The 20,156-nt window shown below is 41.8% G+C and overlaps 1 protein-coding gene across 2 annotated transcripts; it reads left to right on the top strand.

Moving 5' to 3' along the window:
* The first annotated feature begins 48 nt into the window (after positions 1-48).
* PPIH (peptidylprolyl isomerase H) lies at positions 49-19,872 on the top strand. Of its 2 annotated transcripts, none has more exons than XM_063106093.1 (10): positions 49-122; positions 464-528; positions 852-875; positions 1,150-1,194; positions 2,333-2,375; positions 4,264-4,356; positions 9,362-9,449; positions 9,951-9,991; positions 10,808-10,897; positions 19,612-19,872. In XM_063106093.1, exons 1-9 carry the CDS (start codon positions 57-59, stop codon positions 10,874-10,876), a joined length of 534 nt encoding a protein of 177 aa, XP_062962163.1. In that variant the 5' UTR covers positions 49-56; the 3' UTR covers positions 10,877-10,897; positions 19,612-19,872. The 2 variants fall into 2 exon arrangements, with proteins under 2 accessions (XP_062962163.1, XP_062962162.1); XM_063106092.1 differs by lacking the exon at positions 19,612-19,872 and adding an exon at positions 15,962-16,139.
* Positions 19,873-20,156: the final 284 nt, after the last annotated feature.

The raw sequence follows: 20,156 nt of genomic DNA on the forward strand, positions 1-20,156 counted from the left end.
CGGGTTTAAGTTCGCCGGAAGCTCGCACTCCCGACTTCTGCTTCCGGGTCGGAGCCATGGCAGTGGCAAATTCAAGCCCTGTGAACCCCGTGGTGTTCTTTGATGTTAGCATTGGCGGCCAGGTGAGATCCAGGCGGCCACCCAGACCAATGCTGAAGGGGAACTGCACGGGGTTAGGCAGGCAGAACTCGCCAACCCAGGGAGAGCGGACTCAGGGAGCCAGAAAGTGAAAATGCACCAGAATCTACCAACCTGCTGGCCGGGGGGAGAGAGGAGGAGGAGGAGTCTCGCCCATCCTAGCGCCCTGTTCTAGAGGGACTGGGCGGAACGACAGGCTAGGCTAGGAAGACGGAGGTGGGAGACACCGAGCGGCGTGGGGGTGGGTCAGCCTCTCGTGCTCCCTGCTGCGTGCTGCCTTCACGGTCTTGGACTGGGCCTTCTGACCTACTCCCGCCGGTTGCAGGAAGTTGGCCGCATGAAGATCGAGCTATTTGCAGACGTTGTGCCTAAAACGGCCGAGAACTTTCGGTAAGGAGATTCTCCAGCCCTGCCGGATTAGCCAAGCCAGAAGCCGGGCCCCAGTCAGTCTGTGGGTGGAATAGTCTATCTGCCTCTGTCCGTCCACTCACTGTCCTTGAGATCTGATTCCTCAGGGTGTTGTTCTGTTTGAATGGTTACTGCTTTGATTGTTCCCGTGTCGAATTATGTTGTTAGTCTATATGCTTACGTGTCTAGACATCTAGCTGGCCGGTTGGTGGGCTTGCTGGCTCCAATGTACCCTTCCCTTCAGAGATAAGAGTCGCTTATAGCTGTGATGTGGTGACTGAATCGTTCACTCTTTTTCCTTTCAGGCAGTTCTGCACTGGAGAATTCAGGTCAGTCACAGACGTGTTTGACTTCTCTGCCTGCTCCTAAGGATTGTCCTGGGGCTGCAGTGAGGGTTTGGGGGAACCACCGGCAAACCTTGAGTGATTGCTGGTGACAGTGATAGAAGGTAATACCCCAGGTGTCTATCCTTCTTTCATTTGCCGTCTTTATCTCGCTTCTCTCGACCTTCTTAAGGAGAATCCCTTTGGCTCTAGTGTGTCTAAACTAGAAAGGTCTATGATTACCTGTCATCATTCCAAGTCTGTTTCTTTTTGATTATAGAAAAGATGGGGTTCCGATAGGATACAAAGGGAGCACTTTCCACAGGTAAGGGTTTTGGCAAAACCATCCTGGGGGTTCTCAGAATTACTTCTTTGGTTGATTAGGCTCTTTAAAGGAAAATAAAACCAGAGGTTAATTCTTTAAATCTTGAGAAGAAATGTTTTTGTGGACTCAACAAGTGGCTTGATGATTATTTAATGTTCTAACTCTACTTATACTACTCCACTAATTCTTTTTATGTATTTAAAATAGAAGGAAACTAGGCATCCTTCCAGTATCTCATCTTTTTCACGCCCTTTTTTGTGTGAATGCAAATTTTTAAAAAAGCTACAGTTGTACTCCTTAAGTGCATATAATATATCCTGCTGGTTGGTATTTATAACTAGTTCTTAAAATGACTATATTTGCTCATCCTAGGATAATTGCATTCCCTGGGGCTACTGCAAATAGAGTCAGGCAGCACTCAGTTTCATTTCAATAAAGAATCTGCCTCATAGCCTCATTGTGGTTAGTAACATTGTTAGCATGTAACTATGTCAAGAACTTTAGAGCTATGGTCTCTAATTCTCAGTAAGCTTCCTCAATCCTGTGAAGTGGTATGTGTTATTATCTACATTTTACAGAGGAAGAAACTGAAGCTAAGGAAGATTAAGGACCCTGTCTAGGGATAATAGCTAACAGTTAACTGTGTGTAGCAGTCCATTTCACATGTATTCTCTGCCCTTTTCCCTGAAATTTACATCATGCCCTTCACCTGCCTTTTGCTTTGGTGAATTTTTTGGTAATTCTTCCTACAGGGTTTCAGCTCCTTCCTTTTGTTACTGTTCAGGTACCAGATCATGCACTTAGATCAACTCTAAGATGTCCTTATTTATAATTAAAACCCTTTTTTAATGGTTTTTTGTTTTTGTTTTGGTGGCTGGCTGGTACAGGGAAATGGAACCCTTGACCTAGGTTTTACAAGGCCATGCTCTAACCAACTGAAGTAATTGGCCAGCCCTCTCCTTTTTTTGTGGTTAATAACTCTTTCAACCTACTCATTCCAGGAAAGAATGATCATTTTGTAAGTCAAAGTGATAAACACTGTATTATGAAATCAAGGTTAATCTAATACTACAATGACTAAATCAGTGTTTTCTAAACCATAGAATCTTCTCTCAGGATCCTTTGCTCTCTGTTTCAGGGTCATAAAGGATTTCATGATTCAGGGTGGAGATTTTGTTAACGTAAGTACTATTTCTTTCCTATCAAAGACCTATAGGTTTAGTTTTTGTTGTTATTGCTGCTGCTGCTTTCTTCACTGCAGGGACCCAGCATACCTATAGGTGATTCATTATAGACCCCCACTAGTTAGTCAAATGAAACTTAGTTAGAAATCAGCTTCAGTTTGTTTTTTCCAAATGAAAGTCTTATCTTAGTATTTGTATATGTGTATATTATAATTTTTAACAGACTTAAGATTATACATATGTTTTAATTTTTTTATGTAGTTGTCTACACTTTCCCATGTCATTAAATCTTCTAAAACATGCTTTTGATAGCTACTTAATATTCCATTATAAATAGACAATTAATTTATTAATCAGTCCATTGTAGTTGAAGATTTAAGTTGTTATTTTCTCTACTCTGGCTTCTGGAGAGCAATAGATAGTGTGATTATAGTGAATGGCATGTAACTGATCTACTCTTACATTCATTGGAAAATTGGAAATGAATTTGTTTTCTTCCTTCTGTATTTATGTACATAGAGTGAATGATATAATAGCTTATTTGATTATTTACATAGTACTATATTATTTGCAAAGTGCTTTTTGCGGACACTATCTAGTTGAATATTCATGACAACTGTGAAAATAGGTGATTTCATCCTCACTTGATAGATGAGGATATTGAGGCTCAGAGATAGGAATTGACTTTCCCAGTTCATAAAGGATAGATCTGGAACCCAAATCCAGGTCTTTCCACTATACAAAGCTTTTATTTGATGATTTTTATTTGATAACTTTTAGCCAAATAAAGGTTTGAATTTGGATGGTTTTCCTTTCTTTCTGGTTTATATTAATCCCCTTTGGAAGTTTTTGCCCCAAAAAGAGACCCTCAATTCTGCACCTTTTATCTTTACCATGCACTCTTTCTCTTTATTAATCAGCTAGGGGAGATTGGTTTTTTTGGCACCCCTCAATATTACCTTTAAACCTCAGGGATTCTATTTAAGGTACTACAAATATGGTATTGGTCAAGTTGCTTTATTACCCAGACTTCAGTTTTCTTACCTGAAACATGGGGAAGATGATAATGCTTATTCCACAGGATTGTTGAAAGAAAAAAGAGATAATGCAGATAAAGCTAGTTTAAGTAGAAGCTGGGAATTTATAAGGTGGGTGTTTCATAGAACCAAAGGAAGAAATAGGAATTGGAAAGCCCCATAGAGCCAAGGCAGTTTTTTATCTCTTTCTCTAGCACTCTACACCTGTGCTGCATTCTCTTTCTGTTCTCTAGTCCACCTTACAGATGATAGTCACCTCCAGCTTCCCGGTTCACATGATTCAAATTCAGCCTGAAGGAGAACATCTATGCCACTTCCAGATTCCCAGAGAAAGAACCTTAATTGGCCCACTGTGACTTAGGCATTCTTCCTTGGACCAACCAACTTTGGCCAGGAGGGTGGTATCATGTTGTACAGACCAGACTGCAAAGAGCACACCCATCCTCACAGATAGTTTGGGGAAGTGGGGTCATAGTCACTTACATGGGTAATTTTATGTGATTGCAGGCATGAGAATCTTTGGGAATGGCAAGGATGATGTATGTGATTATCGTACTGCTGTTACTCCCTGCTTTGCCTATATCTTAACAGATCTTTCTAAAGGCCCTGCTGTGACCTGTTTTTTCCAGTCTGTGAGTTGCCCTGGCCAGAGTTTGTGGGCTGCAGGTGCCTTGCATGGGGCTTGCTTTGATTGCAGGATAGAGTCAAAGAGGTGTGGCCTCCAAGGTGACCAACAAGAGTTAAGAGAAGACTATAAAGAATCTAGGCTTTACTTGCAACAGTGTTCTTCCTCTGGTTTCCAGGGGGCCCAACACTGAGATGGTAACACTTTTCTTCTCTCTGCTCAGGGAGATGGTACTGGAGTCGCCAGTATCTACCGGGGGCCATTTGCAGATGAAAATTTTAAACTTAGACACTCAGCTCCAGGCCTGCTTTCCATGGTAAGTGAGGCCCAATCAAGGTTTTGGATTAGATTTATAGCCAGCTGGTTTCTGGGCCCCTTTAGAGGCCCAGTGCTCTCTTGGAATGGAAGCAAATGCTTTCCTTCTCTTTTTCGGCACAAGACTCAACCTTCACCTCCTCTGCCTCCTTACTCAGTCTGGTTTGATTTGGGGCAGGACCCAATAGCAGGCTGGGGAACCTAAACTGAGTTCTGATGTGTGTTTGCCTACCTTTGTTTGAGCCAGGACATGTGGCTGGACATTCAGCCTTACTGCTTAGAATGCAGCAAGCTGTGCTTTCAAGACCCGGTGTTCACCAGCTCATCACCCTGTTTACCATGACTCACTCACGGCACCCATTCACCTACCCTGCCTACTGGCTCTTCGCCCCCTTTGCTTACTCACCTCTTCTCACCACTCCTGCTCCCACATCCCAGCACCCCTTTCCCATTTATAAACCCCACTCATATTTCTCACTCCCCTTTCACAGTCCCCCTGCCCTCCTCGCTTACATCCCCTTGTCTACCCTACCTCTGCTCACTTGCCTTCACTTCCTCTTGCTCAGTCCTTACTCCTCCTTTCTCTAACTCCTCCCCCTTGTTTCCCTCTCACTCCAGTCCTCTCACTCCTCACCTCTATCACCCACTTCCCTCTGTCAGTGCCCCAGTTCTGACTTCCCCAGCCACAATATTTACATGCATATTCTTTGTATTCCTTGCCCACTCTTCTACTCACTATTCAGCATTCATCAAAGATTTATTCACGGCCACTCTGTTTCAGTCCTTGTGGTAAGGAGTGAGTTTACAGACATGATTCCTGCCCTCGTGACACTTAACATCTAACAGGGGAAACACACATGCAAAATGACCAGTCCAATCTAGTGTAACCTGTGCCATCACTGTAATAAGGTAAGGGCACCTTGGTGTATGGAATAGTACTAGGAGGACTCAGAGGAATGAGGATAATTGCTCCTAGGGCTTGGAGAAGCCTTCACAGAGGAGGGGATATTCAAGTCCTTACAGGAACTCTATACCATATGACATAGGAAGAAAGAGCATTTTGAGTCTAGCAAACAGGCTATGGAAAGATATGCAACCGTGAAATAGCAGGGTGGCATATTCAAGGTGCAGAAAGTGACCAAGGTGATGAGAACATAGGATGTGTATAGGGGTGGAAATGACCAGTTGAGACAACTGGAGAGATAAATGGACCTAGCTACTGAAGGGCTTTTTTTTCCTTAAAGATGACTGATAAGGAGGATCTTAACCCTTGTGTTGGTGTTGTTAGCACCACGCTGTCTTAAGTGAGCTAACTGGCCATCCCTGTATAGGGATCCGAACCCTTGGCCTTGGTGTTATCAGCACCACACTCTCCCAAGTGAGCCACGGGCTGGCCCTCCGAAGGGCTTTAAATGCCAGAATAAGAATGAGGTGTGTGGACTTTCTTTCAGAGGTTATGGAGAGCTATACTACACTTTTTTGAGCAGGTTTGATGAACTTTGTGTTTTAGAATGAAGACCCTGGCTACAGCATGAGTGGCAGGTCAGAATGGAGAGGCTGGGGCAGAGAAACCGTTTAGGAGACTGCCATAATTGAGCTAGCAAACTAGCTCAGCAGTTTGCAAGTCCCTTTTGGGAAAGCCAGGCTGGGCAAGTGCAGGCAAAGGGTGCAGAAGCAGCTTAGGTGGGCTCATATCTTTGCCATGAGGATTAGAATCCCTCTATGTGCATGCCATAGTGTTAGCGTCTATGGAGGAGTCAGAGAAATGGAAGGAAGGCCTTAGTCTTTGCTCCTTTCAGGTTGGCTCTGGTTAGGTTGTGCTGTTACATATCCTGTAGCAGTTTTTTTGCTTCCATTCTTCATTAAATGAGTTATTCAAGGGCAGGGACTGGGTCTCATTGATCTCTGGACTTTACTACATAACACAGAAAGGCTGTTGAGCAGATGTTGATGCATGACTGAATACTAATTGAAATAATAGCTAACATTTATTGAACTCTTACTCCACATGTACCTCATATGCATTAATTTGTTTTAATCCTCTCAACATCCCATTGAGATAGGCACAAATGAGAAAATTGAGGAAAATATTTGCAAAATATACATCTGACAAAGGGTTAATATCCAGAATATATAAGGAACTCAAACAACTTTACAAGAAGAAAACAAGCAACCCAATTAAAAAATGGGCAAAAGAGCTAAGTAGGCATTTCTCTAAGGAAGATATACAAATGGCCAACAGACATATGAAAAAATGCTCAACATCACTCAGCATCCGGGAAATGCAAATCAAAACCACATTGAGATACCATCTAACCCCAGTTAGGATGGCTAAAATCCAAAAGACTATGAACGATAAATGCTGGCGAGGCTGCGGAGAAAAAGGAACTCTCATACACTGTTGGTGGGACTGCAAAATGGTGCAGCCTCTATGGAAAATGGTATGGAGGTTCCTTAAACAATTGCAAATAGATCTACCATACGACCCAGCCATCCCACTGTTGGGAATATACCCAGAGGAATGGAAATCATCAAGTCGAAGGTATACCTGTTCCCCAATGTTCATCGCAGCACTCTTTACAATAGCCAAGAGTTGGAACCAGCCCAAATGCCCATCATCAGATGAGTGGATATGGAAAATGTGGTACATCTACACAATGGAATACTACTCAGCTATAAAAACGAATGAAATACTGCCATTTGCAACAACATGGATGGACCTTGAGAGAATTATATTAAGTGAAACAAGTCAGGCACAGAAAGAGAAATACCACATGTTCTCACTTATTGGAGGGAGCTAAAAATTAATATATAAATTCACACACACACACACAAACCGGGGGGGGGGGGGAAGAAGATATAACAACCACAATTATTTGAAGTTGATACGACAAGCAAACAGAAAGGACATTGTTGGGGTGGGGGGAGGGAGAAGGGAGGGAGGTTTTGGTGATGGGGAGCAATAATCAGCTACAATGTATATCGACAAAATAAAATTAGTAAAAAAAAAAATAAAATAAAGAGGTTAGCTCAATAAAAAAAAAAAAGAAAAAAAAGAAAACTGAGGCACAAAGAGGTTACGTGACAAAGGTCACACAGTCAGTGGTGGAGGTGGGGTCAAGCTTGGCCATCTAACTACAAAGTTTATTCTGTAAATGTAAGCTATACTACCAAGAAAATGAATAAATGAGGGCTTAAGGGCAGAGAGTGTCATCAAGCTATAAAAAACATGTTGTATGACTGTTTTTGTGCCTGCATGCTAATAAGTGATTATACATATGTGCAAAAAAAAGAAAAAAAGATGAATGAATTGGGGCCCCTGGGAATTCTAGCCCTCATTCTGAAGTGAGGGCCTACTCTGGTTAGCTCAGGCAGTCCTTACTTTCATATATGAAATGTTCTTGAATAAGTGTACAAAAATAAAATATAGCCTCATCTTACATGGGTGATTTCTAAAGTTTAATATAAAATCCCTAATTAGAGGTGACCCTTAGACATTGTGTTTAATATATTTCTAGTATGCATACATATCTTTTTTCCCTTCACAGTTGAACACAGAATCAACCAATTTGAATCCATTAAGCGTCTGATAAAGGCTAGTGATCTATAAAATTTTCAGTTTTGTCTCAGTATTAATTTTATGAGACCTGTGTTTCCTTTGATAGTATTATTAGTACTTTCAGTTTTCCATTTTCTATTAATTTTTTTCCAAAATAAGGGAAGTATGCAATAAAATATTCACATAGACATGGTTGTAAGACAGTGCATCTTAACTTGGGCTGATGTACAAAGTCTGAGTTTAGCAAATTAAAGGCAGTTTAGTGATACCAGTATAAAGTGTACAAAAGTACACTTCCTATGAAAGTCAAATGTTCTTTACAAAGTATTTATTACCTGCATTGTAATTATAGACTGTTCTTTTATAATGCATTATTAAACATAATGATATAGGGCCGGCCCCGTGGCTGACTCGAGGAGAGTGCAGCACTGGTAACACCAAGGCCGCGGGTTCAGATCCTAAATAGGGATGGCCGGTGCGCTCACTGACTGAGCATGGTGCAGACAACACTGTGCTGAGGGTTGCGATCCCCTTACCAGTGGGGGGGGGAAATATATATATATATAAAATGATATAAAAATAATTTCAAGGGAGGAAAAGAGATGTGGCTAGAGAGTTTTAGATTCTTTATTTTAATAATACTTTTTGTACTTGTGAAGATAAGTGAACAGATATGATGTTGATGGGGGGGAGGAGGAATTGATAAAGGGACATGAAAATCAACTACATTGTGTATTGATAGATTAAAATTTAAAAAAATTGGCTGATTGGTAGCACAGAGAAGTTGTGTGAAATGCCCAGTATCACGCAGCAAATTACCAGGGAGGAATGGACAAGCCCTACAGTTCTGTCCAGGCTTAAAAAAAATGTCAGAAAATTAAACAAGATTTTCCAAGTCATAAAATAAATAAATAAATAAAAATATTTTTCTTGTAAAATTCAATAATAAGGGATTTAAGACATAGCTGTAAATTTGAATAACTACAAAACAAACATCATTGATTAAATGTAGTCTTTTTTCTAGCATAATACAAGCATAGCAGCTTTTGCATTGTTTTAAATTCTTTTATTACTGTTGTTATGATATAGTACAAAGCCATTTAGACAAATATCTTATTGTATAGGCAACAGGCCTTTTCCCAGCTGGTAGCTAATTTGTAACTATAATCCAATTATAACTAGTTTTGGACTCAACTACAGCAAATCATGTCCCATAATTCACACTGTAGGAAAAATTTATTAAGGATCTAGCTCCTTGAGGGCAGAGATTGTCCTGTTCCTCTCTGTATTCTTGGGTCCTGGCTTAGGCCCTGGCTTATAATAGGTGCTCAGTTAGATTTGCTGAGAGGAAAATGGAGGAATCAGGACTACAGGCACTTTTGGGAATCTTGTCCTTCAGCTAAAATGGCCAGGGAAACTTACTGCAGGTGTATTTGATTTCCATCAGGCAAACAGTGGTCCTAGTACAAATGGCTGTCAGTTCTTTATCACCTGCTCTAAGTGCGATTGGCTCGATGGGAAGCATGTGGTATTTGGTAAGTCCTACTCCTGTCCCATTGTCCAGGCCCTGTTCACCCAAGGTCAGACTTCCAGAGGAGCTAGTCCCCAAACCTCACCAAGAATGCTTAACTGGTATAACTGCCCTAGGTAGTAGTAGGGAAGGTGAAGCGGTAGGGAGGTAGGGAAGATGTGTGGTTAGAGAACTAGAAGAAGGACAAAGGGGCTATGTGATGTAGTGTGTAACCACTTGGGTAATATGTATTCTGGGAGAAGAACCCAGATGCCAGCACTTAAGAGATGCCATAGAGGCAGCATGGTACTAGTGGGGCTTTGAGCTCGCTCAGACCTGAGTGTGAGCCCTAACTCTGCTACTTTCAACCTGTGACCTTGAGCAAGTCATTTCACCTCCACTGAACCTCAATTTCCTAAACTTAGTAAGAGGTCTAATGAGATGAGATAGCTAAGAGTAGGCATGGGAAGATAGAAAATGCTATTCAAATGAGAAGAGTGAAGTCCAGCTCATATTCTTCCCACAGGAAAAATCATTGATGGACTCCTAGTGATGAGAAAGATTGAGGTAAGTCCTGCTTCAATTTCCTCTTTCTCAGCTGTTCTAGTCTGGTACTCTCTGACCAGTATCAAGGAGATAGACATGGGTGAATGGGCTCCAGTTCGTTAGGCCCAGTCTTCATTGCCTCCAATTACACAGTCTCCCTCAGGAAATGGGAGGAGAGATCACATGCCTCCCGAATTTTCTGGCCCCATGAGTTAACTTCTCTGGCCCACACTGAGATTTGGCCTCTGATGATCCCATGACCCACTTGCTAAAATTCTACTCTTCATCATTGCATTCAAAATCTTTTGTGATCTAGTCCCTGCTTAACTCCTCCATGGCCCCTTCTGCTACTGCCTCCTCTGTGTTCCAGTCACATCAGATTACTAGCTCTTCTCAAAATGTGCCATACCCATCCCTGCCTCTTGATCTTTCCTGTCCCTGAGTCTTTACTCATGCCATTTCCTCTTGGAATGCTCTTCTTTCTTTTCCTCCTTGTGGGATTCCATACACCCTTCTAAGTCCAGCTCAAATGTCCCCTCTTCTGTGAATCCTTCCCTTCTTTAAGCAGCGATTTAGTTGCTTTGTCTATCCATTATACAACTGTCTCTTATAACTTATTACATTGTTATGGATCGTAGGTTTGACATTTTCTTAGTGTTTGACATTTTATCTTTGATCTGTATTATATGCTTTACCTATATGTTAGGACATGGACTGTCAATATCAGCCTCTGAATCCTGGGTCCTTAGCACAGGGGCTGGCAGACATCAGTAATGGTTTGATGAGGGAGTGAGCAAGTGCCTGAGTGGTGAATATCCACTATGCTTTCTTCTCTAGAATGTTCCCACAGGCCCCAACAATAAGCCCAAGCTGCCTGTGGTGATCTCACAATGTGGGGAGATGTAGTCCAGACCAAGACTGAATCAGGTAAGTGTGTCTTTCTCCTATTTGATTAGCAGTCAAATGCCAGAGAAGGCCACATGGTCTAATGGAAAGAACTTTGGATGTGAAGACATGGGATTGAACCCATATCCTCTCTGTGTGATCTTGGAGAAGTCACTTGGAGAAGGCCTTCTTTGGCCTGTTTCTGCATCTGTCAAATAAAGGTAATACCTATCTCTTACAATGATTGTACAGATCAAAAGAGAAAGGGTTCTGAGAGCACTTTACTTTTCTTCCACTTCATACATAAAAGTATCAACCTGTAAACCACTTAGGCAGTTTCTAGCAGCACTCTCAACTATTATAGTTCCATTTGATAATCCCATTACAAAGAACTGGTTCCAGCCCTGGGTTACTCTGCTGGGTCCAGCCTGGGCAACCAGGAGATACACCTGTCATTCCTCTTATCAGACTGATGCTGCAATTCCAGGCCCTTATTTTGTATTTGCCAGCCTCATAGGTGAATGCCTCACATTTCAACCTATGTGAACTAACTTCCTACCATATGTGCTACTGCCTGCTCTGTGCTGGACAGCATGCTAGCTATGGAGAGGGGGTCAAAGAACTGAAAGATGTCTCTACCTTTCAGGAGCTCATGGGAAATAAGACACATTCTCAGAGGTGATTTCTAGTAATATGAGTGACATTGCTATGTGTTATAAGAGTACAAGGGAGAAATTGATCACTTCTAGCTAGTTGAGGGCTGGTGGTGTTTCTTTCTTTTTTTAATTTTCAAACCTGCAGAAAAGTTGGAAGAAGAGTACATTGAACATCCACATACCTTTCACCTAGATTCACCAATAATTAACATTCTTGTTTTATCATTTTGCCTTGACATTTTTTTTTTTTAAAGATGACCGGTAAGGGGATCTTAACCCTTGACTTGGTGTTGTCAGCACCACGCTCAGCCAGTGAGCAAACCAGCCATCCCTATATAGGGATCTGAACCTGTGGCCTTGGTGTTATCAGCACCACACTCTCCCAAGTGAGCCACGGGCCGGCCCTGACATTTGTTTTTTATTTCTCTTCTTCCCTCTCCTCCCATTCCATTCCTTCTTCTTCTTTCCCCTGTTCTTTCTCCATTTTTTGCTTTCTTCCTCCCTCCTTCTTTGCTTCCTTTCTTCTTTCCCTCCTTCCTTCCTTCCTTTCTTTCTCATTTGAAATTTGCAGACTTCTTGATACTTCACCCCTAAATACTTCAGCAGGGAACTCCTAAAAATAAGAACATTCAACATAATCACAACATTATCTAACGTATAGTACGTGCTCAAACTTGCCTAGCTGTCCCCAAAGTAACTTTTATAGCGTTAAAAAAAAAAAAAAAAAATCCTATCAAGGTTTCCACATTTTTTTTTCCTAAACTCTTGACCTTGGTGTTATCAGCACCATGCTCTAACCAACTGAGCTAACTGGTTTCCAAATTTCGTTTGGTTTATTTTTTATTTTTAATTACAGAAGTAATATGATACAATCTCATTGTGGAAACTTCCACACCAAACAGATAAAGTGAAAGTCCTCCTTGACAACAGGCTTTTCTCTTTTGTCTCATTTAAGGAGGTCTTTACTACCTGAGATCACAATGTTTTCTGTATTTTTTCTAATATTTCTGTAGCTTTATTTGTATACTTATAAAATCATCTAGAATTTATTTTTCTATGTGGTGTAAGATAGGACTCTTGTCTTTTTATCCAAATGGAGATCCAGTCAAATACCAGAGCATTTTAGTGACTCTACATACCTTTATCTGTGACTGACTTTGTGTTCAGAGCATCTGGCACTTACAGACATTCAGTAAAAATTTATTACACGAGTTAGTAGAGACAGAGAATGTCAGGCATTTTAGGCAGGGAACTGGTGTGAGCAAATGCTGAGGCAGGAATGCACAAGTGTGTGCTGAGAGCTGCACATGGACCTATGTCTTGTCCAGCCAAATGGTCCCTTCTCAGGCCCAGTTGACACCTGAGCTTTCCTTTCTGCCAATACTAGGGGCCCCTTGGACTCTACCTGCTCTCCCCCTTCCAATAGCTGTTGGTCATTCCCTCCCATTTCCACTCATTTCTTTGCTGTAGCTAAAGTTGAGCTCATAGGTCCTTTTTCTTCTAAAGATTGACCACTGATCACTACCAGAGGATAGAAGATAACAAAAAGAACACAGTTTAGAAATTCTTTACATTTTGGGCCTCCTGTCTGTATTCGTCTGAGTCATTTACAGAAGGTTCCTGGAAGTCCTTGTTGGGAGTTTTATTTCTGAGGGTGGGGCTCATCCACCATCCGCTCCTTCACCACTATTAGCAAAAGTCATGTGAATCTTTGCCCCCATGAAAGCCCCTTTTCTCAGCCTGCAACCCAAGCAGAGCAAATTCCTTAGATGGCCATTTTACATTCCAGAGGCCTGTTAGACTAAGACTATCCAGTAGTCCTGTGATGATGGAGAGTATTCTGTATCTGTACTGTCCAATATGGTAGCTACCAGCTACATGGGACAACTGAGTACTTGAAATGTGGCTGGCTCAACTGACAGACTGAATTTTTAATTTTATTTAATTTTAAGTAAATTTAAAGAGTCACAGGTGGCTAGTGCCTATTCTATTGGACAGTGAGCTCTTAAACGTAGGTACGTATAATTCAGTCTCCTAACCCTGACTTGCTAAGAATTGAATCTCATAGCTAATACTTAGGGACACTATAATAAAAGCAGTTATCATTTATTGAATATTTCTTATGCCCAGATATTGAGCTAAGAACTTTACATGAATTGTCTCATTTTATTGTACCAAAAGTCCCTATTGTAGGTTTTAAGGTATTAGGGAATCTAGGTTGCAGTCTGACATAAGGGGGTTCTGCAGATGGGTGCTCTACTCTGAGAAATTAAGGAAAAGAGGAGATTAATTCCCCAGGGAGCAGGTGTCAGGAGGGAGTAGAGGTGATATCATTCTATCATTTTTCTTCCCAGTTGTAACCTTACAAGCATCTCTAATCTTATAGGCCTGTTTCATATCCCTCAAGATTTAGCGGGGGCAGAATAATGACCAAAGCAAGAAGATATGAATTTCATTTCCTTAGACACTTAGAAAGATTTCTTTTCCCTTCCTTCCTTCCTTCCTTCCTTCCTTCCCTCCCTCCCTCCCTCCCTTTTTTTTTTTTTTTTTTTTTGATGGCTGGCCCATACGGGGACAAAGCAGGAAGATATGAAAAGCAAATGGTAACAGAGAGGCTGGGTGGAGGTCAGGGCCAGTTGTGAGAGCCAGTGCCAGGCTAAGCAGCTCATATGTTATCTCGAGGGTAGGGGATGGGCTTCAGCAATAAGTAATTCTTTTTTCCCTGGGGAAAGAGTCCCTTATGCTCCTGAGATTCTCAAAGAGGGTCCTGACCCTCCAAAAAGCCACTAAAGGATTTTAAGCAGGAGCATATTGTAGTTGAATTTTCTTATCCAGAAGATGATTCTGGCAGCGATTTGGAGGATGGGCTGGAGGCCACTGGGAAGTCATTACAGTAGAAGCTCTGGCAGCTGAAAAGTCAAGGGAGGGGAGAGTGTCTGGCTCCATTCCAGTCCAATCCAGAACAAAGGCAAAGCTGCCTACATCATAACCAGATCTTACACACATGGAGGTGCATCTCTTTGATGGAATACAATACAGCCTTAACTAAAAGAAGGAGATAGATCTGTATGTGTTGGCAAGATTTCTAAGGTAAATTGACAGTCAAGATGCAGTACATTGTGTAAGCATGATACTATTTATTTTGAATAACTAAGAAATTTAACTTTGCAGTGATATATAGCAGACTGTTGATAATGGTCACTTCTGCAGAGTAGAGAGAGCAAAAACTTTATTTTCAGTTTATATTGTCCTATTTATGCTTGAATTTTCTACATTGAGCATGTATTTTATTTTATTTTAATTTTTTTAAAGATGACTGGTAAGGGGATTTTAACCCTTGACTTGGTGTTGTCAGCACCACACTCTCCCAAGTGAGCCATAGGCCTGCCCTGAGCATATATTTTATAATGGAAATACATACTGTATATATGTAGTTTTGGCTAATCCTAATTCCTCCCAGCCCCTCCCAGGATCATGTCAGTAGCTGTGGCTAATATCACTTTGTGAATCCTTCCCTGGTCCCTCCATCTCCTCCTCCCAGGTCTAGGCCTAGTCAGTCGTTCCTGACTGGGTGCTCCTGCAGCACTTGGTTCATCCTTCTATTACAGCATTTAACACAGCATATCACAAACGTGTTGGTCTGTTTTTCCCTAGACTGAGAACTCCTTGAAGTAAGGACCATGTTGACTAACACGGTGCCTGGTCTAATGGAGTTTAGGTCTTGGTGCACCATTCAACTTACATACATTTTTATACATTTGCTTGAAGGCCCAGGGTTCAACCTCTGTTTGACCTACAGTATGATGTCAAGACTCACTGTCTACTAGAGGAGGTTGTGGCTGTTGCAGGGAGGTGGCGGGGCAGTGGCGGGGCAGGGGGAGGGACAGTAGTATCTGAGTGTACCCACCCTGTTCTTTTAGTACAGCTAACTCCAAGGCCAGAAACAGAGGTTGTGGAGTTTTCTTCTCTTTACCCCTGGGACTAAAACCTGCAAGGAAGAAGGATTGCTCTTTGTTCTAGAGCCCCATAGAGAGCTATCAAGTCTGACAAGAAGGACACGGGCTTTGGAGCCAAGTAGACCGTGAAGCCCCACCACTATTTAGCTCTGTGACCTTAGTAAGCCATTAAGCCCCTTGGGACCCTAGTTTGTGCCTTTGCATAATTAGAGATACCGCACAGAGTTGTGAAGGGTAAATAATGAGACAATATGCTTGGCCATAAATATTCATTTCTTCTTGGTTCTTGGTGTAACATACCTCCAAACTTTGCTCTGGGTAACCAAAGGTCTGACCTATGGTGAGAATCAGACTGGTTCTACTCTTTTAGGAAAAGAGGATTAGGAGTACAGAGGATAACAGGGAGCATTGTCTCTCATGGAATATCCCCTTCCAGTTCCGCTGAGCTGCTTACTCTCCATCCCTCACTAACTTCCACATTTCTGCCATTGTAGGCCCTTCCTTGCTCTGGGTGATATTCTTGAGTAAGGTAATCTGGATTGACCCCTGTGTTTACTTCCCTGCCTGCTGCTGCCCCACTTGATCAAGAGACCCTGGAAGTATCACAGATTGAGAACCCAAGATTGTGTTTAAGTTTTCAACTGTAAATAAAGTTTGTATGTGTTTGGTGTTTTTTTTCTTTTTTTTTTTTCTTCTTTTTGTATATGTGTTTTTTAAAAACGGTTGTAATGATAGCCCTGTCTCCTCTCACTTCACCTTCAGCTACAAGGGCCAGCTCTCCCCAGGGGCCAGCATGGACCAGAGCCAAGCCCTTGCTATGTACAGTTGATGCCTCAGACTTGCAAGCAGTTGTAGCAGTACTCTCTTAGGTTCAAGCTGACCAGGCAAAGAAGGCAAAGCCCCAGGGACTTACAGCACTATTTATTACAAGGATGTCCCCTGTAGGTTCGATTTCGTTATTTTTGTGTGGAGCCTGTGGGAAAAGGGTCACTAACTTGGGATGTTTGGGGATGGGTGACCATTTGATAGAATGTGTCTTGATCATGATGAAGTGGGACTAATTTAGTCAAAAAATCTTGGTTTGAATCTGTGGTCATTTTTTAAACAGTTGAGGTTTTAAGAAGTTCACTTCCCCTTTCCTAACCCCCGTTTCCTCCTCTGTAAAATGAGGATAATACTTAATTTACCTCATAGCATTATTGAAAGGGTCAAAAAAGTGAATGGACATGAAAGTAACTTGTAAACAGTAACATGCCTTGGAAAATGTTAGTTTTGAAAGGAAATAGCCCAATATAAAAAGATGCCACTGAGTATAATGTTGAAGAGGGAAAGAAGAAAGTTCCCTGGTCGTCTTTTCATGAAGCATTTTTTGTGTTCTCCCATTCCTATTTTCTCCAGTCTCGTGGATGGGGATGCCTCATAACTACTGGCAGCAGCATACTGCAGCAGCAGAGGTAGCAGACAGCTGAATTTGATGACAGTAGAACCTGGTTAAAAGTGCCATTTCTGTGTATCAGGGACAAGAGAGAGAGATCTACAAGGACCCTACAGTATAGATATTGGCAGCTCTCTATAGCCAAGTAAACAGGCTTCAGGGGACATGGTGAAGAAAGGACAGATTTAGTGGAGGAAAGATCTTTAAGTAACTAGATAGGGTGGAATTATATAGAGATGGGGAGGAGATGAACAGCTGTGATCCCGAGCTGACATTCTTGGGATGGGCCATTCACTTGAATTCAATTACACTTGGCACCTTCATTCTATGCCAGTCTCTGTCCTTGGCACTGAAGCAGCAAAAATGAATAGGATGTGGCCCATGCTTGTGACAGGAGACAGGCACAGTTTCAGTGCAAGGTGGTGAGTATTAAAGTTTGAGCCCTTATGAGGGCAAGAAATTTGTTTTTTGTTTTTTACTGCTGTGTGTCTAGCACCTGGAAAAGGTAAGTGTCTAGTATCTCACAGATGCTCAATAAATATTTGTTGCGTGAGTGAGTGAATGATAGTGGTATGTACAAGGTGCTGTGGAGCAGAATGGAGAGATTAGGAGTGGGAGGAAGAGATTTTTTAAAAAGCTTCTTGGAAGAGGTGACATTTGAGATAAGTATTAACAGATTGGTTGGAATTAGCCAGATCATCAGGGTAGGTGAGCTTTCCAGGAAGAGGGAACTATGGTTCTTAGGTCAAAGTCTGTTAGAGATGGGAGACAAGGTGAAAGTTATTTCACAGAAGAGATTCTTGGGATGAATCCCCTTGCTCCTCACATCACGTAAAGGCAGGCACTGGATTTGTCTGTACTGTGGTTACCACGGACAGCTGGGTGGTATGAACTTCCAGGATGGCAGGGGGTCTAGAAGAACTCTAGATTGAGGGCTCCCACTTTGAAACAGGAGATGAATTTTGACATGAACTGTTCATCCTTCAGTGCTTCAGTACCATCTCTGCAGTTGCTACAAGGAAACTATTTTCATAAATAGCTCATTCTCATGCTCATTGAGCATGAAGAGAGCTGGATGAAGTAACTATAAGTAAGTAATGACATTTGTTAAAGAAACATTTTAAACACATGTTAGAAAATTTGTATTTCTGCTTGAGAAGACATCTCTTCAAAGCAGTTACATAGGGAAGTTGCTCACTTATTCTTAGGGGTGCTGCTGCCATTTTCTAAGTGTCTTTGTAACTTAGCTTTGGGAAAAAGCTCTCAAGCCTATAAGAATAGGATGGAATAGATGAATAGCAGCCCTGGAACCCACCTCCTCCTCTCCATAGGCATTGCTGCTGCAAGCCTTTTTCACCTGAATTACTGGCACAGCTGCCCAGATGGCCTTTTTGTTGCCAGTACCTTCTCTAATCCATTTTCTGCACCATGTCATTCATTTAACATATGTACAAGTATTATGTATCAGGCACTAGGCTAGATGCTCGAGGAACTCAGTCTGGTGGTGAAGATTTAATTAGAACAATACAGCATGTTAGGATGGAACTTTGTTAAATCCTAGCAGCACCTGAGCCAAGACCTAAAGAATGAAGCATTAAGCAGGCAAAGGGGAAGAAGGGGGAAAGGACGGTGTTATAGGAAGACAGAATAGTATGTGATCGTCCAAAGGAAGCAATGGCTAAAAGATCACCTGAAAGGTTAGACAGGGAATGTGAAAGAAGAATGGTGAGGTAAGCTGAGAGAAGTCACAGAGTCCCATAAACCACATGAAGGAATTTGGACTCCTAAGGGTAATGATAGTCACCAGAAGATTTTAAGTAAGTGTCATGATCATACAGATGTTTTCAAAAAACATTCTGGCTGTTGTGGGAAATATTAGAGTAAGAAAGTGACAGATTGGTGAGGAGGCCACAGCAGTTCTCTAAGCCAGGGGTCAGAAACTACAGCTGACAAGTCAAATCTCACTCCCTGTTTTTCTATGGCTCATGAGCTAAGAATAAGAATGGTTTTTAAATGTTTAAATAGTTGAAAATACCTAAAGAAGAAGAATATTTTGTGGCATGTAAAAATTCTATGAAATTCCTATTTCGGTGGCCATAAATAAGACTTTTTGGAACACAGGCACACTTATGGCTGTTTTCAGTCTCTAAAGTAGTAAGACAACCAAGTATTTACTATATGACACAGAAAAAGTTTGCCTACTCGTGCTGTAAGCAATAGATGATGATTGATGGCCTAGGGTAGTGGCTATAAAACTGAAGAGACACTGGGTTGATATCTTGACATTTTTTAGGATTGATTCAGGGAGGCCTTTAGGAGATGGAATTGACCGGCCTAGATACTACTGATAGCGGTAAGGACTACTGGGCTAGCCTCCTAACTGGTTTCCATACTTCCATTCCTTGCCTATTTACAGCCCATTCTCCACTCAGCAGCCATTTTTTAAAAAGATGCCACTCCCTGCTTACAGTTCTAAAATTACCCTTCTCACTCTTCCCCTTAGGATAAATTTCAAGTTAAATATACCTAACTGACCCTTCCTTACTCTAACCCACTGTTTCATTCTAGCCTTATTTGAACTACTTCAGTTGCATTTTCCCTGAGACCCCCGTCTTTTCTTGCCTCTGGACCTTTGCTTAAACCTCCCTGTGCTTGGAAAATCAGCATCCCACCTTCTTCCTGCCTCTAAAATGCTTTGTGTTTTTGCAGCTCTGGACTGTCTGAAGTGCTGGGTGTTTAAATTTGGCTCCATCGGAAGCCCAAAACTGACTGGCAAACTATTCCGTCGCCAACTGATAGACGCTTAATAGAGAATGAATGATACAACCCTCCACTGCTAAATTTGACTGGCTTAAGGAAAAGAAAGAACCAAAACGAATATAGGTGGATGAAGGACTTCAGCAACATCAGGTGGCAGCGTCAATTTTATCGTTTGTGAAACGTGGATAGTAATCCCTAGTTCACGTGGCTGTTGTAGGTATAAAATGCAAAAAAAAAAAAAAAAAAAAACTGGCTCGTACAATAAACGTGAGTTGAAATTGAATCTGATTTGTGGCCAATACAACAAGACGTGAATACTTAAGGAAGACACATTCCTTATATGCCTGGTAAAATGGATCGTCCCAAGGCAAGTCCTCACGAACACCCCCGCCCTAAATATGCTCAGCCAGGGCGGCCCGAGAGCCTGCTTCGCCCCTCCAAGGTGACTACTCCGCCAAAAGCTTACGCTCTTCGAATGCATACGTTTAAGTCGG

This window comes from Cynocephalus volans, chromosome 8 (genome assembly GCF_027409185.1).
Source record: "Cynocephalus volans isolate mCynVol1 chromosome 8, mCynVol1.pri, whole genome shotgun sequence".
NCBI lineage: Eukaryota > Metazoa > Chordata > Mammalia > Dermoptera > Cynocephalidae > Cynocephalus > Cynocephalus volans.